Raw genomic sequence first — 26,504 nt, forward strand, 5'->3', positions numbered from 1 at the left:
AGCTTTGTGGTGTTCATGACAGGCAGGCGATGGGATGAAATACCCTCATCTGTTGCAGAGTGCTGCAAGGACCAGAGCCCATCTGGCTTGCCGCTTTTTTTGGCTAACTCCTTGAGGCAACTGCACGTCCTTAGGCAAATCTTGGTTGAAGCCATTGAAAACAGGGCCTGTGGGAAGCTCTTAAGAAACTTAAAAAGCAGATTAAAGCACAAGTTTTGGGATTTGGTTTTGTATTTTTGTTTTTCATATATGCTAACTGCTGATTTTTTTTAACCCATATTTTTGAGTATAGAAAATTGTTAAATAGAGCAGTCCAGAAATTCAAAATCAGCAGTAGCTAATCTTGCCTGTTGCCTGTTTTGTACATTATGTGTCCACACCCGCAGCCCAGAGCTGTGTTACGTGGCTCAGCTGAATGATACAGTGGACTGCGTTTGTTGACATTTGTGTCAGCCACTTGTAGAACTGTGAAAAATGTCCAAGTTTCTTGCAAGTTTCTTTAGAAATCAGCTTACCTGATGCAGTTTTGTATATAGCCAAGTGACTCTAGTGTGAGAACAGTTCTTAAGCAGCAAGGTGCTAATTTTATTTGAAAATTTAAAATGCAGTTCTTCATTTTGAAGGGAGAAAGGAGGAAAATGTTTGAGAGAAAATAGGTAGTAAGGTTTTGTTTTTGTTGGGAGGTTTTTTACTGGGTTTGTTCCAATAAGTCTATGCTTGAAATATATGAGAGATTAGTAGTGCTCTGTGAGTGTAACAGGTATTGCCATTTCCATAACATATGCCCTGCATTTTTTATTTGAAATTCCAAGTGTCTTAATGTTTACATTTCAAAACAATGGGAAGGGTGTGGGTCCCTGCTGTTTTTGCTCTGACTAATATTTCTGCACAGTAACACTCCTGTACTGTGCCTTATATCTCAAAAGAAAAATTAAGTCATTCTCAAAGCCAGAAGATTTGTCTGATGAGTGTATGAATACTGGGCTAAGTTGCAATCTGAAATAATCTTTGGAAATGTGTTTCTACCTGCTGTTCATTATGTGTGTTAAACTGGCATTCAGATGTTAGGGAATGCACTTAAGTGAGATTGTGAAAGCAGTTTCCAAAAATAAATTATTCAGTTAGAATTCTACTGGAATTGTATCTTTTTTTTACTTTATTTTTTTAATAGTTAGTAGTCACTTTTGCTTGTAGTTTGCAAAAATGAAATCATGGATTTTCTTTCACATGGCACATAGTTGGATGGAGCTTGGAGCAACCTGATCTAATGGAAGGTTTCCTTGGCCATGGCAGGGGACTGGAATAGGTGATCTTCAAGATCCCTTCCAACCCAGACTACGCTGTGGTTCATGGCAGCAAACAATTATAGCACTCCAGTCATTCAAACTTCATTATTTGTTGCAGTCTAAAGAGGAAGCTCTAGACAGTATTCAAATTTGTTATTGTTTCAGTGAATTTTTAAAAAACAGACACAAATCACAGCTATAAACATCCTTGTGCTTTGAAGAGAAAAAAGGAACAGTCACATGTGGGCTTGACCCCAGCCAGCAGCTAAACACCTGCACAGCTGCTCGCTTGCTGCTCCCCTCAGCAGGCTGAGGAGGAAAATAAGGAGAGTGGAAGAAAACTCACGTTCCAAGACAAATGACAGTTTAATAAGCAAAGGAAAAGAACAAACCAACCAAACAAAGCTAAAAACAACAAAAATTTATGCAAATGGAGTCACTCACCACCTCTCACCTGCAGCACACCAAGGTCCAGCCAGTCTCAGAGAACAGCTGCTTTGGAAGAAAATCTGCATACCCCGTTCTTTGCTTTGCCCAGTTTCCATTGCTGAGCATGACATTGTCTGGTGTGGGATACCCTTTTGGCTGGTTTGGGTCGGCTCTGTCCCCTCACAACTTCTTGCCCATGTCCAAGCTACTCTCTGGAGGGACAGAGTTGGTAGGAAACAGAAGCCTTGATGCTGTGGAAGCAGTGCATGCAATATTCAGAATACTGGTATGTTATCAGCACTGTTTAGCTATAACCCCAAAACACCAAAGTACCGTGTGTGCAGTTACAGAGGACATTAACGGCATCCAAACCAAGTCAGTAGAAGTAGTAACATGTCTTTTCAATAGTGAAAATACCCTTTTCTAGAATGTGTTATGAAAAGTATTTTGTAAATTTGTAGCAGCATTGATGATAGATGGATATACAGCTTAAATTTGGGAGGGAGGAATCTCTAAATTTATATAAATACCATTTACTTAAGCAAATCTCAATTTTTAAATTCTAATAATTTAGAAGAAATTTTACTTCTATGCAATAGTAACTTCTCACATATGAATGAAGTTGCAACATATATATTTGGCATTAGTGATGTCTTAAGCCACCATTGTTTTGTTCAAGAATGATCATGCCCTTTTGTTTTAGGCCATTGTGTTTTTGTGTTCTTTGACTTTTGATTTAGTTAGTACCAGAGGCAGTGACATTAGCACAAATAGGAAGCTGTAGCAGAATATAAGTATTTGACTTGAGTTTTTATGAAAATAAGCTTAACCTGCCTCTCAAGGACATGGTTACAAAGTTTAGCTCATGTTCTTGTTAACGGGATGTTTTCTTTGTAGAGGAGGGGTTTTTTTTCAGAAGTCTGGCAGTAAAGCTTTCAATGAAATGCAGGGTAGAGCTGAAAAGACAAAATGTTCAGAAAATTACATTCCAATGAATGTTTGCATTTAGAAGCAAAAGAAGACCTTAATAATCTCATATGATGCATTAAAAGAGTAGTAAAGTCAACAGAGTGGATATATACTGGTCATTGAAAGGTGAGGGAAATGAGACAAGCCTTCATTAAACTTGGCCTTTAAATTTTTTTTTTTTTTAAATACAGAAACACCAAGTCTTGCACCTGCCAGTGCATGGAGAACATCATGAAAAGATGACTGATAACCAGTGTTTTTCTGTGCTTGATGCATCAGTTGAATTTGGCAGTTGCTCTGAAGAAAGTGAAGACCACCTCTGTGTGTTCAGCATTCCTTATGTATCAGCACCTGAGTCCTTTGAGAGATTTTGAATAGTGCCTGAAGCATTCAGCAGGGAAGTACAGCACATGTTGAATAGCAAAGGTTGTAGTGAGGACTGATGTTTTGACCCAGGGAAGATGATAGAAATGTAGAGCTAGCAATTGTGAAAAGCTTTGGGAAGTATCAGAGCTTCTAGGCTCTGGTTCTCTCACAGTCCAAAAGATCACAGGTGGTAACTGAAACAGATTAATTTGTAATTCTGATATAAGCATAAGTAAGACATTTTTCTGCTGACTCTGTAGAGTACCTCAAAGACCTGCTGATAGTTGCCTCAAGCATGACATTTTATCCCTGTCACAGTGGTTTTTGTTAACAGGTTACATTATGTGGGGAAGGAGATTATAGTAACTGAGGCATATAAAAGACTCCTGCAAAACACAGAACAAAACATTAGCATGTGCAGAGGCTTGTGATCTTCTGTATTGATGAAAAACATCTCTTGGTCTTGCAAGGTCTGAGCGGTTTCTGAGTGCAAATGGAGGATGAAGGGACATACAGCTACAGTCTTCCAAGCAAAAGTAGTTTGACTGAGGTCCTTGGACTTTTTATGACTTAAATTTGTATCTTGGCAGCAGGAGTGGGCAAAGCTTTACTATTTTGAGTTTAGCTATTTATTTATTTATTTATAAACTCACTAGCTGTAATGGCAAAGCATCTTTCAAAATCTTTATTCTATCAGTAAAATACATGTGGTGTTATACTTGCAGTCTGGCTCATGCCTAGAAACAATTAATTATGAGTAATTGTGGTGCTCTTGTATAGCAGTAAAAGGAACTAGCAAGGTAAATTAGTCTAATACTGATATTTATGAGCTGAACAGTATGGGCTATTCATTCTTAAAAATGTATTATATGAAATTATAGTTGAAAACCAATTAATCAACTAAGAGGGAAATTCACCTGATAGCTAATGTATTTTAAATTATATGCATTTCTGATACTTAGCCTTTTCTGAGGTTGGAATGACATTGGTGGTGGTTTCATTCTTACTCCCCTTAGGAGGTGAATTGTATTCCCCTTTGTAGCTGAGGAGTTGTGCTGGCTTCCCTGCTCAACTTTGCAAATGCAGTCTAGTTCAAACTGATGTTACTGCATTTTACCCACCAATAAGCCCATTGCCTGTATCTAAGGTACAGATTCCAGGTGGATGTCACAAAATCCTTTTTTCCATATTTTCTGTTTGTAGGACAGATTTGAGTCGTCTCTAGGATAAGGAGATGGTAAAACACGTTAGTAATTCCTACGAGGACTATTTATGTAGAGGAAGGATATTCTTGTTTCAGCCTAGATCTTGCCAAAGTTTTTGTTGCTTATATAGTTTTTAAAATAGCATAAACTACATACCAAGGATTTTTAATCTTATTTTATGTTGTTTATATGTGTGTCTATGTATATAATTAAAGTAATGATTTAAAATTTTTAAGGATTTGGCCAAATGAAAACTAAAGTTTGGGGTTTTTTAATATATCCCTAGCCATGTGTTGCAATATCATTTTACTGTTGTTTTTTTGATATTTTCTTGATTTTTGAAAGCTATAAAGGAATGTGTCTATTTTTTTATAAAATCCACTTTGATAACAGGTAATTTGATATTTCTACATGTGAAAGCCCGTGTACAAATAGTGTTTAGATAAGGTGCTTTAATCTCTTGTAGTGCATATTTTACAATTTTGTAATTAATTCAGGTAGTTAATTTTTTTATTGTATACTTTTGTGACTGGTTGTAAATGAAGTACAGTGTCAGCATGAATTAATTATGCAAGTAAACCAAATGGCTATTTCATTATTTTATTGAAATGCCAAGAGTTTGAGAAGATCTTTTGTCTTAATAGATTAGCTAGAATTCATTGGAAAAAGTCTTAGAATGTTTAAGGTAATTGGAAAATATTGCTTTCAGTACATCCTACAGAGATCCTGTTTTAAACAGATGACAGTCTGTCACGTTCAGTAGCACATCAGTCATCAGATTTATTCTAATTCCTTAAGCTGAACATTTCATTCAAGCCTGTAGATTGTCTTGTCAAGCTACCAAAAGCCTCATAGCTTTTCTGTCAAGCATAAAGTTGCACCAGCAGTTCACAAATAAATGCTAAGCTGCAAAAATACTGTTTATTTTCTTTAACCTTTTATTCAGTTAACTACACTGTTCTTTCGTGTTATTTTCTCCACGTGTGTTTATCACAAGGTATTCTAGGGACTGCTTCCTAAACATGCCTCATCCTGACCACAGCCACTTCAGACCAAGGACCACTCATTTTGGGGTGTGTTGTTTTTACTTGTAGCAGCCTAGACCACCGTGGTTATCACATTCCTCCTGTAATCACAAAGGCCCAGTGAGCAGCTTCAGACGTGAAGGAATCCCGCTGCTGCTGCTGCACCAGCAGCTGTGGCGTGGCCAGTCTGGCTCTGTGCAGGGTGGCTCTAGACTTCTTGTCCTCTATGGAAAGTGACACTTTTGCTGTCAGCCCACATACCCATAACATCCTTTGTATTTATTCATCACAATCTTGCTAGGATATTTTCTCATGCTGTGTTGTGTATGTCTGTGTCTTTTTCTTTTTCCTGACCATCTCTAATTCTGAGCTTTTTGCTTTAAATCAAGTCTTCTGTTTAAACCGTAGCACTTGCTTATGAAGTCTATTTAAGTCTTTCATGGTGGTGAGAACTTTACTTGAGACACACTTTCTTTGAAGTCAATATATGTATGTCTGAGGTAGTAAAACATTGAGGATGGTTAGTTGAAGTTAATCGAATTAAGAAAAGAAAGTAAACTATTAGATTGGTGCATTTGTATAAATTGTATTTAAGGCCAAAAAATTACTTGTAAAGTACTGAAAGCCTCATGTCCAGATAAGACTAATCTCTGCATTAAATCGCTAATGCTATGGCATTCAGTATAAAGTTGTGACTGCCCTTTAATAGGAAAAAGACTGCCTTGGTTGTCTCTTTTAGCTATTAAAACATTAAATCTAATCTGTCTGTTAAGAATTTTCAGAATCACCAATTTCAGAGCTCTACTTTTTGCTTTTAATTCTTTGCTTTTACTTGTGATTTCTTCTAATATGTGTTTTTTTCCTGTCATTTACCTGCAGTGCTAAATTTTCTCTCTTAATCTGGTGTTTTTCTTTGTTTTAAAGCCCTTCTCTTTTTAATACTTTTTCGTGGTCTGTTAAATGTCCTATGTGTTCTTTTAGCAGGCTTATTCCTTGAATGGATATTCTGAAAGATACATTGTACATGTCTAAAAAGGACCTGTGGTGTTGAAGCCCTAGACAAAATTAAAGCCTAAGTATATAAAAAAAGATTGTTAAAATGTCAAGATCATGAAAAGTCAGAAAATAAATTATACCTATTATTAATTTTGAATTGTATTCAAACATAGAAATATGTATCATAGACAAAAGCTGATTACAGAGAGATAAAAATCAATTTTACTCTAGGATAATTGTTTTATGTATTTTACATTTATTTATAAGATCAGATAAAGGCCTGGAATTCTCAATATAAATCACAGTATGGTCCAGATGAATGCCAAGGTCAGTGAAAGGAAGCCCCTTCACTTGCAAAACACATTGCTACTGCAGAAAATACAAAATGAATAAAATGAAACTGATAAGCACCATCTTTCCTACTATACATTCTTTATTTGCATTGTAATGTTAGAGCTTAGAGTAGTTTTGGTTTTTCAAAGGAGTGAATAGTTGTCAGTGCTCTCAGCATCCTCCCATATGTTATCTGTAGCCAAATCAACATACCTTTGCTAAGTAGAGACTAGTGCGAAACTTACTTGAGGCCTGTGAGTGAGAATGGAGCTGTTGTCACAGCAGCACTGTGAAATTGGCTTGTCCCTGTTCAAAGAGTCTTGCATGTGCTAGAGATGTAGTTGATGGATCCAAATGCCATATGGATGATGGAGCCCATGATTTAAGAGTACGTTTCTGTAATAAATATCTTCCTTTTAGGAAAGCTTATTTTATCCAGAATCAAATCTCTGGTATGTCTTCAAGAGAAGGAAATTTAACTATTTTTCAGACTTGACAGGACAATAAAATGGATTTTAGATTCTCACAGAAGTGACTCTGTGTTGGGTACCTCAGCTGAGCATCTGGGTCAGTTTGAACTAAAGAAGAGGACACTGTCTCAATAACTGAATTTCAAGTCAGAATTGAAACATGTAGATAGTGAACTGAAAGGGCTGCTATTCGTCTTGCCACACCCATAACACTTAATAAGCTGTAGTGTTCAGTGATGGGATTTTTTATATGTCGTGTATTGGAGCTTTTGAATCCTAGGACAGTAAAAAACAGAGCTCTTGGCATGGCATCCGCTTCACAAGAAAGTTTTACTAGACCCAACAGGTATTCATGAAGCTGGACATTTTTCACAAGTGTTGGCTTCCAGAACATGTCTTCATCAGCTGCCTTTATTTGGCAGCAAGGAGTTCTGCCCCTGTTGCATTTTCAGAGTCCATCTTTTTTGGGCTTTTGTCAAGGTAGCAGTGTCACTGAGGTCAGGAATTTGCACTGTTGCCCGAGTTAGATCACATCAGAGAGTTGCAGCAGTGAGTAGTGACTCTACATCTATAGGGTGAGGAGCTGGTGTCACTGAGCAGCTCTTCTAGGTAAATGCTGAGATTACAATTGTCTTTTGTTTTCTTCCAAAGCTATAAGGTTTTTATAAGCTTGTAACTTGTTCTGCTTCAGCAAAGGAAGGGCCAGTGCTGCAGGGTCAGAATCTGATCTTTGATTTCTCAGTTAGAATTCAGGGTAAAGGGTTTTGCGTGCCAAGTGGTTTAACAACTATGGAGTTCTAAGCATAGTGCTTGGTAAGCTTCTGCACAGGTAGTAGCTCAGCAGCTTTCATCAGCTGGAGTGGTGATGAAATCTCTGAGGTTTGCTTTCATGTAATCAGGCTTTCTTTCCAAATGCTGAAAATTGATTAGGCTGCAGAAGTACCAATACAGAAATGCAGCTACCGGCGAGAATAGATTCACCTTCCATTTTTTGATACAACTGGATTTCTTTCAGGATCATAGTGAGGCCATTCCTGATTCAGTACAATTGTGAAAGGACCCTGTCCATCTGTTTGTTCATGTATCCTGGAATATAAAAGAATGAAGCATCCATGAAGGATTCCTTTGTCGTAAAGGTTATGGATTAGGGTGCAATGGGTGTTTCCAGAGACTAATTCTGTGGGATGTATAGTCAACCAGTTAAGGGTGTTTAAGTTAGTTTCCTGCACTACAGCAGAATAAATGTAGAGTGGTATAAATATGCTTGGGAGCAATCTTGAGCTTCTTGCTTTATGGACTCAGAATTTGATGGTAGCAAGAATAAACAGAGTTGTGGGGTGTAACACTTCCCACAATGTACTGAAGGTGACTGCTTTGCAAGTGTACAAGGTAACTCTAATTAAAACAGTTTCCCCTTGAAATGTAATTTTGTTCCTCCTCTTCACTATCCAGTGGTAGACTAATATTTGTCTCCGGAATGTTTTTCCAGGATCTGAAGTGGAATTACAGTATCTGAAGGTTACTAAATATTAGGCAAAAATTATAATTCTCTTCATAGTTTAAAAGTATCTTTCATATTTCAAAAACCCTCCTGGATGTACAATTCTTTTGGCAAACATTCGCTGTCTTGCACTAGAGAGAAAACTTGCTATAAATAGCATAGGCTTCATTCATAGTGAGGTTCCCCTGTGCTTGCATCCAAATTTACCTTAAAAGTTAACAACAACTAAAAAAAAAATCAAACTAGATACTCTATGCAGAACCCATTTAGTGTTACATATGGCACTTTCCAGTAATACAGCCATTCAGATCATTAGAGAGGTTGGGGAAATTAAGAATTATCTCTACATCTTCAGCTCTTAAAAATCCCACATGTAATAAAAACCAGTGATGGAACTTTTTAAACTGTAATCCTGTAGAATATAATTATGTGTGAAAGTGTCACTGTTTAGTAATACAGGAATTATACTGTAAATAAAAGAAAAATTTTGTTCAACTTGATATGGAAATTCATTCAGATTAATGTTAAAGTCCAGTTATAAAGGAAGTTCATAAAAATTATCAGATGTAATGCAAAATGTTTTGAAAAAACCCTTTAGCTCATCTGATTAAAGAAAAATGTGATCAGAGCATGATTTTACCCGTTATGGGGTCTCTGGACTTCTCAAATGTCTTGAGAAACAGGTTTTTAGGGAGGATGTCTGAGTGTAGGTGTGTTTTTTCATTCTGTCCTGAAAGCACTGTGAAAAACTTTATAAATACTGAACTACTTTTTCCTTAGGTTTAACTTATATACAGTATCTTTGATATAAAACAATAATAATCTCACACTTCAGTAAAGTTCAGTGTGGTGAGTAAATGAAATTGAATTCACTTAACTCTTTTCAGGCAGACAGCAAGTGATTTCAAAAACAGCAACCTTTCCACAACACCTCCTTTCCCAAACCTGACTGCTCAGCAGATGTACAGTCCAGCTGAGGAACTGAGTACAGTGGAATACTTTCTATGGACAAGCAGAAATATGAATAGAAATAACTGATGAGATATTGTGGTTTTACAGTCTGGAAGAAATTAAAAGACAAATTTTGTAGACCACTGAAGGCAGTGTCAAAGGGTCATGACATATCAGAAAAATTATGCGTTTTTTTCTTTACATGTAAGTCTGAACATTGTTAGGATTTGCCTTTCACAGTAAGGAGTTATGAAAGCACAACCCTAAAAAAAGTTACTTTCATTTATAATAAATTTTAGGAGATATTTCAGAAGACTTGCTTCTTTCCTCCCAGTTGGACTGTGAAATAGGATGTCATTTAGGAGTTTTCTTAGTATTGTTATTAGGCACCGATGCCCTACTAGTGCACATACTTTTGTCAGGTGCTCCTTCAGCATGAAAAGGGAGATAAAACTGTGGAGCCTGCAAGTCTTACAACTTCTCAATGTCCAGGAATGTCTTCAGAATTATTCTGAATATTTGAGCTGTTGGACAGATTTTTCCTTTTTAAATCTAGTATTTTATTTACACTTCTACAACTATAAAGTCTTGATTTTTTAAAATCTTTTAGTGATGCCAAGCATTGAAATGCGTAATAACCACAACATCTGACAAACAAGCCTCAAAATATTCAGCATAATTATGTGCAAGAGAAAGCAGCCATCAAAATAAGCCTGGGTTTCAGAAGTACTAAGGAAGGGTTTTTCTTCCTTCATCTAGTAAGTGGATTTAGAACTCCTTTGCTCCACCCAGGAATAACTGGTCTGGGGCCAATATTCAGCTGCTGTCTCAGCTCTAGTGTTTTGGCAATGAAAACATGAATGTGTCTTGATTAATCAAGGAATAAGTAATGCAAGGTATTGGAATATAGGATGAACTTGCAAAAAAACAAAAAAAAACCATCTGTTTCCTTTTACAAAAACAAAAACAAAAAACCCCCTAACAAACAAAAAAAAACCCCACACCCAAAAGGAATAATTTTGCTGAAAACAGCTAGATAATCTTAGGCCTTGACTTTTTCTAGGATTTTTTTTCTCCATTTGTCTGTGTGGAAAGAATCTGATGTTAAGACTCAGAACCCCTAAAAAGTTTTTCTGTCAGTTGTGTAACCCACAACTTATATGAAACTCTTTGTAGTTTGTATTCTTAGAGGAAATCTTTAGGGCTTCTCCACTGTAAATTACTTTCATGGTTTTGGCTGAATAATGTGCTTACTAAGGGTTTAAAATGAACTTTCTTCCAAACCCAGTAAACAAATTTAGGTCTTTTAAAAACCATATTTGTCCAGCTTCTTGTGTGTTGCATATCATTATAAACAATTGAAAGATTGAGGAATGAGAGTGATCCATGTATTCAAATACTAAATAAAAGAAAAAAAAAAGCTGGACTATTTTACTGGCTGAAAAGCAGCAGAAATGACAGTTTTCATTGTATGTGTTCTGACATTTCTACTTGTGTTTAAAATTGTTCTGCACCTTGCTTTGGAAGACCTTTTGTAACTCAGTTTTCCATTGTTTATAACTTTTAACACGTTAGATTTTTTTTTTCACACCAGGAATTTCCTGCTTACTGGGTGAAGTTGACTTATTTTTTGTAAGTTTCAGCTGAGAGAAGGTTTTGGATTTTTTTTCCAAACAGGAGTTAAAGGATAAATATGTTGTTGTCCCTGGCATAAAAAAATGAAGCAGTTTGATTGGTAGCTTCGTATGTATGTTTTGCATTGCTTACTTAAAGCTTGGCAGGCAAATTGATCCACTGTGAGAAATATCTGGTTTGTGACTGATGATCTAATTTCAGCTAATGCCTCTTTTTTCCCTTTTTTTTTTTTCGTTTTGTTGCTGTTTGCTTGTTTTTCTGTGATTTTTAGCCTGGCACTGATTTGCTGTCTGTGGTGACTCCCTTTAATCTTGTACCTTTCTTTGATGGCACAACATCAGGAAACAGTGCAGCAGTTGCTGTGGTACTGAATGTTTGCAGGTTTAGCCTCTTCAGTCTTTAGCTCATATTTAAATTCTGGACATTCTCAATAGACTTATTTCACTGAGGTGTCTCTGGTTCTCATTGAGTTTTGGCCCACCTAAGAATATCTTATTCATCTCTGGGAGTCCAAGATAATTTCTGAATGTGTAGTTTGTTATTTTGAATTGTACTGGTTTTCTGATTTTTTTGATATTGCAATAAATTTCAGGGAAACATCTGAATTAATTTTCCAAAATCACAAACCTAGTAATCATACCTAAATATATAAATAAATAGTAAGCAACTGCACATAAGATATGCTATATATCATGCATGTTGAGCGTGTTGTAAAGCACACAGTCAATGCATAAGTGCTGAAAATGCTCAGAAATGTTGTTGTTGGAGTGCAGAAAACATAAAATTGTGGGATAATTTAGTTTGGAAAAGACTTTTAAGATCATTGAGTCCAACCATTAAGGCAGAACTGCCAAGACCACCACTAGACCATATTCCTTAGTACCACATCTACACATCTTTTAAATACATCCAGGGATGGTGACACCACCACTTCCCTGAGCAGCCTGTTCCAATGCTTGCCAAACCTTTCTGTGAGAAAATTTTCCCTAATATCCAATCTACACCTTCTCTCATATAATCTGAGACCATTTCCTCTTGACCTCTTGCTTGTTACTTGGAAGAGACCGATGCCTGCCTCACTACAATCTCCTTCCAGGCAGCTGCGGGGAGCAGTAAGGTCTTCTCTTAGTCTCCTTTTCTCCAGGCTAAGCATCACAGCTCCCTTAGCAGCTCCTCATAAGACTTGTGCCCTAGACCATTCCCCAGGTTCATTGCTCTCCTTTGGGCACATCCTGAAGTGTGCCATTTCTTTGTAACTTCCACTTCTTGCTTACAAGGGTGAAGTTGCTACTCATAGTCAATGAAGGAACTATGTACAGGATCTAGCTGCTAAATTAAAAAAAAAAATCAGAAGTTTGGGCAAGACTGTATGGTTATTGAGTCAAAGTGTGTGTGTTCACACCAGAGGAACACTCTGTGTTCCAATGCTTTACTGCTGCACAGGCAGCAGGTTAAGGCAGCAATTATGCTTGCAGTTAGAAAATGATAGTTAATTTGCTTGTGAAGAACAAATAGGGCTAATGTGGAGTCGGTGTTATTTTACTTCTCTGAGCTTTTTAGCTTGTAAAATTTCAGGTGATGTGATTCCTTTCAGCAGCTGAAGCGTACACAATGGATTGGAGCAGTTGCATAATTTGGGTAGAACCAGTGCCCGGGATATGTTGCTTTATGACAGCGGTGGAGGCGCATTTGTGTTTTCATGCTGTTTGAAACAGCCTGACAGATGTGTAACTGGTGCGGCTGCATTTTGCTGCAGGAAACCAACAGGCCCCTCTCAGTCCCCATCTACAGGACTGAATCTTGAAAGGTTGGCACGTTTCTGACAGGCCTCTGCATGTTCAGTGCTCATGATAGTTTTTGGTCAGGCTCCAATATCCACACTGTTTGTAGCCTTTATGCTTTTTATTTTTACTGCATTTGCTGTCAGGAAAAATGGTGCTATTTGAAGGTACCTTGAGACATGTGAGTTGGCTGGATGAATCAAATTTCTCTGCTTCAGTGTGGTTTTTTGCCTTCTTTTCTTCGTTGAGTCCTTGTTCAGTCTTTTTTCTGTGAAGGCAGCCAAACAATTGGAATGTTTCTGGCAGAAGACATAGTTTCTACTTAATGCTATTACTTGTACTAGTGGTTTTTGAATTTGGCACTGAGTTACTACTCCACACTTTTATGTGCTTATAATGTTTTGTGATTTTATTTTTGCTTTCATGGTAAAATCTGGGCTAGTAACTTAGTTCTGTGATGAAAGAAATTATGATTTGGGAATTTCAATATATTGAATATACTATACAATGAATTTTGCAAACATAAGCACTGTAGACTCATGTTTCTTGAATCATTTCCGTTGTTAGCTTTGGAGCTCTTTAGTCACAGTGACATTTTTACGCGTTTGAGGAAAGGATGGATTTTGTGGGGCTTGAGGCCAGAGCTTTCAGAAAGACAGGTAAAATAACTGTGTCAGTGGTCCATTTTTGGTTTACTGAAGGATGATGTGCAAACCATTATTTGGCGTTTAGCCTAATGCCAAATCATCCAGTAATTTCTTCAACTGAAGAAAATCTGGTGCTCGAGACCAGTAGGGCTCAAAATGCTGTGCACATGCTGCTGTTGCAGTTTCCTCCCTGTTGGCATTTAGCCTGTCTGCCACATGGGTGATCTTTGGTTGTCTCACTGCTGTTTGGTTGTTGTTTGGTATGGGGCTCTATTTGCCTACCCTGTGAAGCAGAAAGCAGCCTAGTATTTTCTCTGTTACAGGAATTCTAGTTCTGCTGGGTTTATTTTGTTTCAATCCTTAGAATAACAACAGAGGTAGGCAGGAATAGCATATGATCCAGTTCAGAATGGGGCAATCTCCAAAGTTAGATCATGTTGATATATCCAGATGAGTTTTGCCCATATCCAGCTATAGAGATTCTGTAACCTTTCTAAGCAATTAACTACTTCTAGTGACCTTCCTCACTGCAAAAAGTTTTCTCCTACCTGTAACTCTGAGTTTTCTGTGTTACAGCTTGTCTCAGAAGCATCTGTCTTTGTCTTCTCTATATTTGCTCAAAAGGCAGCTAAAACCCAATAAAATCCCTGTTTAGCCTTTTCTCCTTAAAACCAACTAACCAAACTCTTGCAGACTCCTCATAAGTCATGCTCTGCAGACCCCTAATCATCTTGAATCACCTGCTGGACTTAGTTCAGGATATCCATGAGCAGGTCAAACCGGATGCAGCACTTCAGATGTGCCAAATACAAGGGTTTAATGACTTCCCTTTGTCTGCTGACTATGATCCTGTCAAGAGTGTAATACACAGGTAGCCTTTACCACTATATTATACTAAAACATCCTTTTGGCTCCAGATAGCACAACAGCTAGTTTAAAATGCACATATTTCTTCCTATCTGTAAAGGCTACGGAAATTACAATGTGGTTGTAAAATGTTTAGAAATGGAGATCTGTTTATAACAGTATATAATGTGATACATAATACTGAGTTTAAGGCCAGTGAAGAGTTTACAACAAAACTGAGGGATGGCTAAATGATGTGGCTGTTCACACCTGATCCAAGCATGTCATAGTTTCATTCATTATTAGAATGAAAATAATGTTAGTTAGAGTGTCACAGAAAAAAGTTGCTTCACAGAATGCACAGCAAGATGAGAAAAGCTATGAGAAAAGGAGACACAGTCTTTGACAAGATTCTCTGCAATTTTCTTTACATTTCAAAGAGGTGGTGGGCAGGGGGAAAGGAGGGAAGTTTTTTCTTCTCTTGTCAAAGAAGAAAAAAATAAGGGAAAAGGAAAGAGTTGGAGGACAAAGGACAGCTAAAAACTGGGAAAGAAGACAACAGCAGGCTGAAGATTGTTTAGTAAATAAAATACAAATGAAGATTGTGAAAACAAGAATATATCAGAAGGCAGAAGAGATAGGGGGCTGTTGGTGAGCTAATATGCACATAAACATTTCTTGATGCACAGAAAGAGAATTAAGCCTTGAAGACACTTAGTTCAAGTTAGGGAGAAAAATTGAAGAAGAAAGTACCTATCTTTTATCCAACTAAGTTTAAGTTAGGAATAGATGAAACCAATTATAAACCAATTGGGTTTATGCATTTTTATGCCTTCTTTCAAAAGCATGACAAAGACAATAAGTACTCTTTGGCTTACAGTATGCCATCATTAAAAGTACCAGATGCAAATTTTGTAGAGAGAAACTCCTGCGGCAACAGGGGAAGATTATATGAGCCCTGTTTCTTCATGTCTTTTCTTATTTATGCAGGTTAGTTGAAACAAATTGCATATGTCTTACCTCCTTTTAGGTGAAGAATCAGGAGGGAAGAAAAGCCAGGGATTCCTGCTTCATTCTGCCCTCAGGGAAGATGTTTTTATCAAGCTTCCAGATAGTGAAGTTACTTTTATTAACCAAAATATTGAAGTCTTTTTGGCCATGTAAGAGTTTATAAATCTGAAATAATATTCATGCTGCATTCATCCACTTATAAGGTTAATTCACTTGTCTATATTTTATATTCTTTTTAAAAGAAACAGAATATTCTGCATGAACTACTTGCATTTAAAAGCATATGAAAGTAATAAAATACAATACAGTAAAATAAATATCTCTGTAGTCTCAGTATGTTTCATTTCACAGCTTTTAAGTATCTAGCAGATGAGTATTCTTCACTTGTAAAAAATACTTGAATTGGCTATCTCTGTTATTCGACTAGTGTTTTTGTAACTGTCCAAACCTAGTTTTGACTTTCTTTGAATTGCCTTAGATTTCTGATAACGCCATAAAGTTTCTTCAGATAGGGAGGAAATGTTACTCTTTTTGGAGGAGTGTATCACTGAATCAAAACGTGACATCCACCTAGGCCAGGAAAACTGTTTGTTCCCTGGGGAAATGCTTTGACAAGGTAACTGGTTTTTATGTAGAATACCCTCCGAAGTAAAGTTTTTTAGTGTAGCATGTCCCGAGGCAAAACGTTTCAGGATATTTTAGAAGATCCTGCCAATCTAATTAATCTTATGGGAATAATGCTAAAATTCATTCTCTGTTTTCCTCTTCATATGGTACTTCATCCCTGCACTGTCAGTGGCAATCGTTAATTGCATCTTTAAGGGAGGGACAAAAACTGGCTTAGTGCTGTTCCAAGGAGTAGTGGGAACTGGTCTTTTGTTCCCCCAGAGGTGGGGCAGCTGGGATAGCCCTCTGTGTGGAAAAACTCTTCCAAGACTGGAGGATTTTTTGCGAAGGATGGACAAATTTGGTCGAGAGCAGGAAGTGGTTGCATCCTGTCACAGCAGCTAAGGCCATGATTCAGTGGCTGACTTCAAATCTTCCAAGGCAAGGCCAAGGAATGGGGGTTTGCATTCATTGGGTCTCCTTGTAGAGTGGTCCCAACAGTCTTTCTGCTCCTGAGGAGGGGACTCAGTGACTGAACTCCAGCTCAGAAGATGGACTTCTCAGTCCTGCCCAGGCAGTGAAAGCGTTGGCATTAGTGTTGCAGTGGTGCTCTTGTGGGGTTGCAGTTACCCTTTGTAACTGTGCTCCTTTGTGTAGCAGTTATTCTGCAGACACTCAAGAGGTTTTTTGCCTCAGAGAGATAAAATATTGCTACAGCTGTAATCAAAGCCGTTTGGAACTGCACAAGTAAAGCACTGTATGCTTCCTATCTTGCAGATATATGTTACTTTTATATACATCTTGTTTTTATTTCATTCCTCTGAAGTATTTGTGTTGATGAATAATTAGAACCAGGATAGGTATGCCATCCTATTGAATAAGGCGTTATTTTGTTTAGATTTTTTTTTTCTCCTAAAATCCATTCATATTCCAAGGTACTGAAAGGCAAAGTATTTTAATGGTGTTTTTGCAGAATATTTTCCTGAATGGAGGAGGAAACAGTCATTCCGGTTAGCACTATATAAAAAAGAGAAGGCAGTGCAGTGAGCTTAATTTTCCATTTTTGTCTGTCATAGACATAAATAATTCAAACATATAAGCATGGAAAGAAGTTAACAGTTTGAAACTGGGACTGCATGAGTCTCATAGAATAATATTAGTATTTCCTGTGTGTTTCAGTTGGAGATTCTTAAGAAAAAGGTTGGTTTTCCTGAAGTTGAACCATTAATAGTTAATACTGTTTTTCACTGGGCTGCTGTGGTAAACTAGAGTGTATTTCATGTGTATGCTTATATAATTAAGCATCCACTAATTTCTTTCTCTTTGGAAAATACTTCTTCAAATCAGCACTCCATATATGAAGATTTAAGATTATATCATGTGTTTGTTTAAGGTAGGCATTAGGACAGGTATTATTATTTTATAATAGATTTTTAATCCCTTGTCTGTGAAATGTTGATGTTTTCATTAGAGTTAAAATATGTTGCATGTGTACAGAAAGCTAAAATCTCAATATGTGGTCCTATCAATTTTAATTATTTGAATCGTTAGAACAGCTAATTTTTTGCTTAAGGGTACACCAATGTACCATTGAGTCTGTATTTTAAGGTTTTTTCCAGTTTAATGTCTGAATCCAAATTCATAAAGAGTTGGAAAAATGAGATGTCTGAGCTATAGGATTCACAGGGATTTTATATGAAGCCTATTTAATCAGGATAACACTGTTATTAATATTCATAAAGTCAGCTGGAACACAAATGACAGACTATGGAGCCTAAAAATTTTTACTTGTGAATTTATTAAAAGCAGCTTAAAAAATTAATGGAATTTAAGTAAAGTTGACGAAAATGAAAATCTTATGTTAGCAGAAAAAATCTATATTAGAACTTTGTCTAAGACCATCTTGCATTGATATCTTTGACAGATTTCATTGGTACTTAAAGAAGAAAGATGCATGAATGGTCATTTAAAAGGATTTAAACACATTGGCACATTAATTTTTACATGAATAATAAGTAGCTTCCAAAAGCAATTAACTTACAGTGTACAAGATTTGAATAGAAAAATAGGACTGTGACATCAAAGGGCAAAGCAAATGTGCAGTACATTTTAAACTTTTAATAATACGACTTCTTAAAATATTTTTTCCTTTCTTTTCCACAGTAAGTAAAGTAACACCAAAGGTATTTGTGTACAGCTTGAGTTTGTTCTGAATACACCAATAGCTGAAACAAATAAATATTTTTGTGCCAAAGTGCTATTGGTAAAGAACAATTTTAAAGGCTTTTATGTTGATCAGGTGCTTCTGAATCAAGCATTCCTACAGTTTCTCTGTGTCGAAAAGAGATATGTACTGACCACAGTGTGTGATTTTTCTCACATGCTGCTATATGCAGCATTTGGAAGCTTTTCTTATTTCTGTAGATGGCAAAACAGGTCTGAGAGTTCTTTCATTATTGTACTTAACAATTAATTTTATGTGACTGTTACATTTTTATATTCAACTGATAGGGACATTTTCTTTTTTATTTTTGCTTTCTTTCATGATGTCCTAGTAGTTTTACCCTAGCACAAGTTAGATAAATAAATAGTGAATAAGGAAATTAGATTTAAAATTACCTCTAGCATTTGGGTTATAGTTTCATTTTATATTTTCAGGTTTTTTTCTTGGTCTACCAGTACACTTTATTTTAATCTTTAATTAATTTAATTTCCTCTCATTATTACACAGATTGATTATTAACAGATTGTCTTGAAATGAAAGTAAGAATTTAGAATAAGTGTATTCGATTTTTCTGATGAGTCCTTGTGTGAAAACCTTAATGGCCACTTGTGATCGTTTTTGAGATGGTGACTTTTAGCACTGTCTGAATAATGATGGTTCAATGAGTTTTGGTTTTAAAATACCTTATGTCCAAGGTACCTTCTGTAAAGGTACATCTTGAATGACAAATAAGTGTGTGCACAAGTCAGCTACCTATTGCAGCATTTGTGTTCAGAGCAACCAGTTAAAATACTTAGTGCCTGGAATATGTGCCTGACATGTCTTTTTGAATTAAGGGGAAATTAATTGGCACACCCCTAGGGAGTCCCAAAAATCTTTACGTTTTACTTTGATTAATAGGTGACCTTAATCTGATATCAACAGGGTTTTTTTTTGTTTGTTTGTTTTCTCTATGTTTAAACTAGAAAATTCCTATTAGTTAACAGAACCTATTTCACCTATGAAGACAAAGTCTGTAAAATGAATCTCTTGACTTCAGTCATAAATTTTTCCTGTGCCATAGCCTATTATTTCCGGGAGAGGGCAGCATTTTCCTATATCAGGTACAGAAAGGCACATGCCCTGCTTAGACTGTCAATGTTTCTTGTAATTACTCCCAGTATATTTGTTGCTTGCTTATGAATTAACTTGCATTTATGGAACTAAATCATTCCAATCATTTAATTACACCTGAGGAGCTGAACTATAATTGCTTGCTTCCAGCTAGGATCTGATATGGCTTGAGCAGTATTAATTTGGTGTTTACTTTTCTGAGTGCTAAAAGCATTAAAATGATTGTGCAATGGGATTACATTTTACTAATTGCTGGCATTCATTAGCTGGGTAAATGGCGAGGAAGAATGACTGTATATTGTGGAGGGATAAAATTATGGTTTTAAATAGTATATTACTAGACACATTAAGGCCCTAAGACATGTTTTAAAATACTCCAGAGGTTATTAAATACCATATTTTCTTCATGTCTTGCTATATGAATACCTTATTAAAATATTGCAATTATTATGAACCTTTTTGTGCAATATGTAGGGAAATGGCTTCATTGACAGAAACCTATTTCTTGATATTAATAACCTTCTATATTTTCAGCTAATCCAAAAGTAAATGAGGAACTTAGGAAAAGATTGCCAACTTCAAATCAACACAGTTACACAGAATTGAAGAAGCATACAGCTTCATTTGAGGGATTCTTTTAAGGGACTCAGTTTTCTGCGATATGAGGTGAACTTTGTATTCTTTGTTAAGACCTAAGCACATCAAATCTTATGCATTTTTATCATGCAGATTTATAGTCAACAACAAATATGAGCTAAATATGTATTTCTTAAATATTTAGTGTATGTGTTAATGTTGAATCTTAGGTGTTTGTACAATTCATTTTTTTATAATTTTAAATATAAAAATGAAGTCATCTGCTTTTTTGGTGTCGTATGGGAAAAGAATTTCTTCTGCTGCTTTTTCATTTAGGATATGTGTCTTGGTATAATTTGCTTGAAGTGTAAAATATCTACCTAATTTTTTTTAATCTCATACATTTTTCAGCACAGTGACAACTCTCTGAGTGTTTTCATAATCAAGCCCTGTATCTTCAAGGCACATGTATCTTTTTAATAAATGTAAAAAAAAAGTAGCAGGGAAAACATAAAAAATAAACACAACTGTGTAATTAAGAATAAAAATTGTCCTGTATACAATAGTTTTTTAAAAAGGTGCTTGAGCAAGTAATACAATTTGTGGTAAGCTTGCTATGCTATGAAGATTACAAACTTATTTAGATTTCCTTCTGATATGGAGTATAATTGAATTTTTAGCGCATAAGAGACCATATATTTTAACACCCCAAATGATGCCTGGTAGGCATAACATTTTACTGCAGGTTACTTCTTGACGATCTTTGATTATATGACATATTGCAACTGTGTAATTAACTACAGTCTGCAGCAATATGCATGCGAATTTTAGTATGCATTACTTAGCTGTTCAGAAAGACATGCAAATTCAGAGTTGGTGTGCTGCTTTACCTGTATTTTATGTAGGAAATCAAAGCAAGAGAAAGAATGCTGTAAAGTGAAGCACATGCCACCATCTGTAACAGTGCCAAAGTGAGCAGTCTTGTCTGTAGCAGGATTGCTTGGTGTGATTTGGGCTATGCTCAGTAATGTGTATTTCCAAGACCAGACTCTAGAAGAAAAAAACAAACTAATAAATATTTCAACAAAGGGATCACATGCAACAGAAAGCTGAACCAAACAATTATAAAAATCAGATGAGTGAAGAAAAAAATATTTTACTGAGAAATATAAATTTTCACTGACTGTTAATGTATGCAGACTTCATTGTGCTGCTATAAATATTTAAAATCATTTGTTTTGTAAATTTTCTGTCAAATGAAGGCAAAGTATAGGTGTATTATACTGTTTCAAGTTTATTTATCTAGAGTTTGTTTTATTTTAGCTCTGAAACCTTCAAGCAAAAACTGGACTCAGTGCCAGATCAAACAAGTTCAGAAGAACAAATGGAGAACTGGTCAAAAGGTAGGGACTTTAAAGATATTAATAAGGAACCTCAGGTGTTATACCAGTGCTAGGCAGTGACTGGAATGTGTTTGTTCTTGCTGATATATGACTGACTTTGGAAGAAAAGGAAAAAAAACCCACAACCACATACTGCCCCTTGAAAGTACTTGGAGTAATAGGAGAGCAGCTACATGAATATAAAGCTTCACCTTTATTTTCTGGATTACTGAAAATGTTTTTGTATAACTTTCAGAAGTCTTGTTTTAATTCTTAGTCTGTACATTGCACTTTACTTTCCAATCTTTTTTTTAAATTGATAACAGTAAATCTGAAAGTCTATCTTAAAGTTAATTTTCTTGGCTATTCAATCTTGGCTTGGGTTTGATTAAGCCATCTACTAATATTAATGAGTTTCTCATTAGTGGCTCAGCTGAAATTAGAAATAAGGTAAGGCTCGGAGCTAAAGGTGACCTTGGCTAACTTGGAGCTTCTCCAGTTGATGGAATTTTCATCTTCATCAAGATGCAAGTATTTTTTGTATTTTTAGTTGGTTGACCAGACACAATTGTTCTCAGATACATTCTTCTATGTTTCATGACAGAAACCTAAGGGGAAAAAAAAACCCCACTGAATTTGAGAGTACATTACGTGACTGACTGACTGACTTTGTAGAAGAGAATTTTCAGAAGTGGCTTGTGACTAGATTGTGACATGTAGAAGGAAGAAAGGGAAAGACGTAAAAAAGAGACCCACAGTTTAGGGTGGATTTTTGCTAGTAAGTGACTGTGTAGGTTAAAAAATCCAAAATGGAATAAGAGTGTCAACATCAAAATTTCCCTCTATATCACAGCCTCATACCTTCTTGTACATTTCCTTTTTTTTTTGAATTTTATACTATATATTCTCTCTCAAAAGATACTAAATGTCAAGTTTCTCATGGAGGGTCTGTTTAGAATAAAGAAGAAATGCTTCCTTTTGTAGATGATGCTTTTTCTTTTGTATGTAAAGGAATTTCTACCTATATTTCTACCTATATTATTCTGTAAAATAAAGTACTTGTAAACCTCTTTTAATTTATGGAATTTTGAGCTGTTACAAAGTGAAGTTCAAAAGTTTTTGAATCATGTACTCTGTAAACAAAAATAATCATGGTGGTGTAAGTTAGTGGAGAATTGTATTCTGACAATTTAAATGTGTAATGGCTTAATCAGGTTTAGTATTTTTAGACCTTTAGGGGTCAGCATACCCTAAGAATGGTTCAAAAGGTTAAGTTTTCCAAAGTAGGCAAATGCAACTGATTCTCTGTGAAATATTTTCTTCTAATTGCAAGAAATTGTGTTCTGCTGCTGCTCAGAGATATTTTTAAAACTGAGTAGTTACTGAGTTTCATGTGTATTATTTTTCTGATGCTTTGAGTCAATATTTTGTTCTGTTTAGACAGCTGTTTCTTCCAAGCTAACACTTACAGATTCATGTATCCAATAAAAGTTATTATATAAACAAAAGTGAATTTTAGACACTTTTCTTTAGAATAATCTTTAATAAGTCAAGTAATTCTTTGTGCTTTTGCTCTTAGGAAAGTTAGAAAAAGGGGTTATGGCTAAATCTATCATGATACTGGTGTGGATGAGGAATTTTTTTTTCTTAGAATTTGATATGGTATTAACAGCTAAATTGCATTCACTTATCATAAAGATAATAGTTCAATTTCAGCAATATAATGTTCAATATGTGCCCTTGGTAGATATTCTGGTGCGTTTTCTCATTGTATTACTTAATCACAGCAACATTTCATTTTCTGTGTAAATGTGTGTGCTGAGGACATACTATTGTGTGACCTGTTTGCTCTGTCATCTTCATGTCTTTCCTTTGTGCAATTGGTACTGTACTGTATTTAGGTATTCCTTTCGTGTAACTTAGAAGTTTAAAACCTGGGTTTAGAATAACTCTGTAATGATTTATTCAAATTTTTTTAATACCATACTGAAACATTGGAGATTACATTATTTGTGAACAAATAAGGATGGTAAAGCAAATAGGAGGTTAAATTTATCTGACTAGATGAAAATTTAGTCAAGCAATGAGAATTTTAAAATTTAGAAAAAACAGAAAAGTGGTAGGTTTATGGCGGTTATGTGGGATAATGTGTAACCTGTTAATAGATGTTATAAAATAAAATACTTGAAAAAACGGTAGTGTTTAAGAGGCTTATATCTGAAGTGTTTGATAGGTGAGATTTTCTTTTTAGCTTTCCGAGTTGTTTGGAGCATAATATCCCTGTGTGGCTTGAGGACTGTCACTGTTCTGTTCGATTAGGAAGAGTTAAAGAACAGTTTGTGTGCAAGGCTTGTTATTTTGTGTTTGTCTCTAGTTTAAATGTACTTTTTCTGTGGTTTTTAATAGAAGGTTAATGCCTTTTTCACTTCCCTCTAAGGATACTTGAGAGAATGTACCAGGAACATTGGCAGCAAACCAGTGAGGGCTGTGCCACTTAGAAATGAAAAATATTCAGGAGCCAAGCTAGAAAGCCTAGAATAGTATTTAATTATAAAAATAAACTTGTATTGGCAAATAGGTGCATATCTTTGCATTGCAGTGATAGTGGGTGTGGGGAAGCACATTTCCTTGGGGTAGAGTTACTACTGCAGTAGGGTTTCCATGTGTGATGGGAATTATGAAAACCTTAATACTGTGAAAACATGAGGGAACCTAAAATTGGGTGGTTTCTCTTATTATATATACATTTAGGACTTGATATGGCTGTTTTCCAGAAGCGTTAACAGGATGGGAAAGTGGTGAGTGTGCAAATGCTTGAGTTAGATTTGTGTCTTATTTGACTCATGTACCATGTTTGAATAGGTGCAGCTATACTTCTGTACTATATAGTCTTTAACTATTGTAATGTTTTTGCTTGTGTCGTATTTATGAGCATCCATGCTTTAAGGATGGGGCTGAAATTAGGACAAGTCTTAGAATTTTAAGTACTATTTGGTCTGTTTTGACAACAAAATTAGAGTTTTGCTGACCCCAGAATTGAAAGCATTGTATAATTTTTATTTGTAAATTCCTAAGACAAGTTAATTGATTATTTTTAATGGCAAAGTTGTTTACTTTCTTAAAAAGTGGTTATTGTGTTTTCAAGCCATTACTTGAAGCATATATTGAAACGTAAGTCAGTGAACCGATTTCATTTCTCAGAATTTGATTGCAACTTTAGTTATGATCCATATAGACACTTTCCATGTAACTTCAAAAGAATTCTTGCAGCTTATAAATATACTTTAAAATTGTGTATCTGAAAACTGGTTCAGAGGAGACTAGGTTTAAAGAGATGTGATAACGTAGATTGGAACAGAACTGCAGAATCAGCTTGTGCAGGGACATTTGTAATGGAGGTCTTTTATCTGGTGGTGAGCTGTGGGTTTTTGGAGTGTTTTACGTGCATGGTAATTGAGGAAAAGTAGTTATATGCAAAGGTTAAGTAAAATGAATCATCATTTTGTGTAACTTTGATTATCTTACTAGAAGTAGAAAACTCTTCTAGTTGTGTAATGGTTTTAATGTACTTTTTTGTGGATTTGTTTTTGCAGTAGTAATTACAAGGACTTTTTGTCTGGAATTTCTATTGTGTGAGTTTACACACAAAGATGAATGGGTAAAGAAAGCCTTGAGAGTAGTATGGCAATGTAAAGGTTTTTCATCTAATGCTCTAGTTGGGTAAAAAAAACAGCTAATGGTAATGGGGCTGCTGCCTTTTTCTCCAGAATATACCTGCTACAGCTGTAAATACTAAAGTAAATCTAAAGCACCTCTTTCAAGGCTGTAGCAGAGATAGAATTAAGCATACTTGTCGTAGTGAAGTCTCTTCTTTTACATGCCTCAACAGGAGATACTTTGAGCCTTTTCTCTCTCTCCTACCATCTTTTAACAACAAAGTGCTGTTTACTTGGGATAGAAAGAAGGCCTGGATATTGCAGCAGTGGTTTGTACGCAGAAAAATCTACATGATATGCAGAGGCAGTGTCCTCTACAGCCATTTGGCTCAGCTGATCAGTGTCTTCAATGTGTGGTGTGTTTTCAGCATCAAACTCACTGTGTGCTGTGAGAGATCCACTTGCAAAGTGCCAAGAGTAGTTGCAGGTTTCTTTGCATGTACATCATCTACAATGATGTAAAAGGCTGAAAAGAGGCTGAGAGGATCAACTTTCATGAGTAAAACGTAGGAAAAGTGGCTAGTAACTGCTGAGCAACACCAAGCATGGAAGATGAAGAAAACATCTTCCGTGGAAGAAGAAGGAATAATGTGATGTAACTTAGAACATAAGAATGAGCTAACAATAACTGACAAATTGGTCTTTCCTGTAAATATCCCTTCATGCATATAAATTCTCATCTCTTCTTTTCCCATTCCATTTCTTTCCTTGTACATTTTGAGTGGTAGAATACAGCCCATTTTTAGCCAGACTGCATGCAGAAAGACTCGTCATCAGAAGCACAACTAGATATCCAGTACTTGCCTGACACACTGCAGTGTTGTGAATATGATTTCGTTTGACCCTTTATGGTATAGGGCCATATCTGCACTGAGGGCTGCAAGCACTATGGATGGGGAGAATGCACACCTTGAAGTATTGCACTTTGAATCTTAAGTGTGTAAAGTATGAGTGCAGCTAACTTCAGATGTCTTGAAATGTACTTCAGGGAGAACAGCACTTACTACCACAGTAATTTTTAAGTAGTGCTTCAGAAGGAGCTTTAGAAGACCTTGCACAAGTGCAAGAGGAATTTGGTTATTTTCTTTTTTAGAAACCCTCATTACTTCTATTTTTAACAGCTAGAATGAGGCTTAAGTTCAGAGCAAAAATACTTAAAAATTATTATAAAAAGATTCTTCAGGGACTGCGTTGCTGACTCTTATTTGTGAGTTCTGCATCTTTAGTAGAGCACTACTGGAGTAAAGGGTGAGGGGGCAACCTATCTTATGGCTACTTTATGCAGAGTGATCTTTCTTTTATGTCAGACACTTAAAATGGAAATATTTTTCTTTACTTCTAAGGCTGTAGTTTCCTGGGATTTTGTTTAGAACTCTTAATTCAGCAAAGCCCTAATTGTTTGTGTGTGGTAGGGGAGGTTGAGTACATTTGGATAA

At 35.8% G+C, this 26,504-nt stretch overlaps 1 protein-coding gene across 11 annotated transcripts in view; it reads left to right on the forward strand.

The window, feature by feature from the left end:
- The window catches only part of MIPOL1 (mirror-image polydactyly 1), a 186,439-nt gene that overhangs the window by 12,014 nt on the left and 147,921 nt on the right, over positions 1-26,504 (forward strand). For 9 of the 11 annotated variants that reach the window (XM_063398938.1, XM_063398934.1, XM_063398930.1 and 6 more), the window contains 2 exons: positions 19,929-20,060; positions 21,294-21,373. In XM_063398938.1, coding sequence (XP_063255008.1) covers positions 20,056-20,060; positions 21,294-21,373 — 85 coding nt within the window. In that variant the 5' untranslated portion in view covers positions 19,929-20,055. The remainder of the gene's footprint in view (positions 1-19,928; positions 20,061-21,293; positions 21,374-26,504) is intronic. The other 2 variants (XM_063398936.1, XM_063398937.1) reach the window with 1 other exon arrangement.

This window comes from Prinia subflava, chromosome 5, assembly GCF_021018805.1.
Source record: "Prinia subflava isolate CZ2003 ecotype Zambia chromosome 5, Cam_Psub_1.2, whole genome shotgun sequence".
Lineage (NCBI taxonomy): Eukaryota > Metazoa > Chordata > Aves > Passeriformes > Cisticolidae > Prinia > Prinia subflava.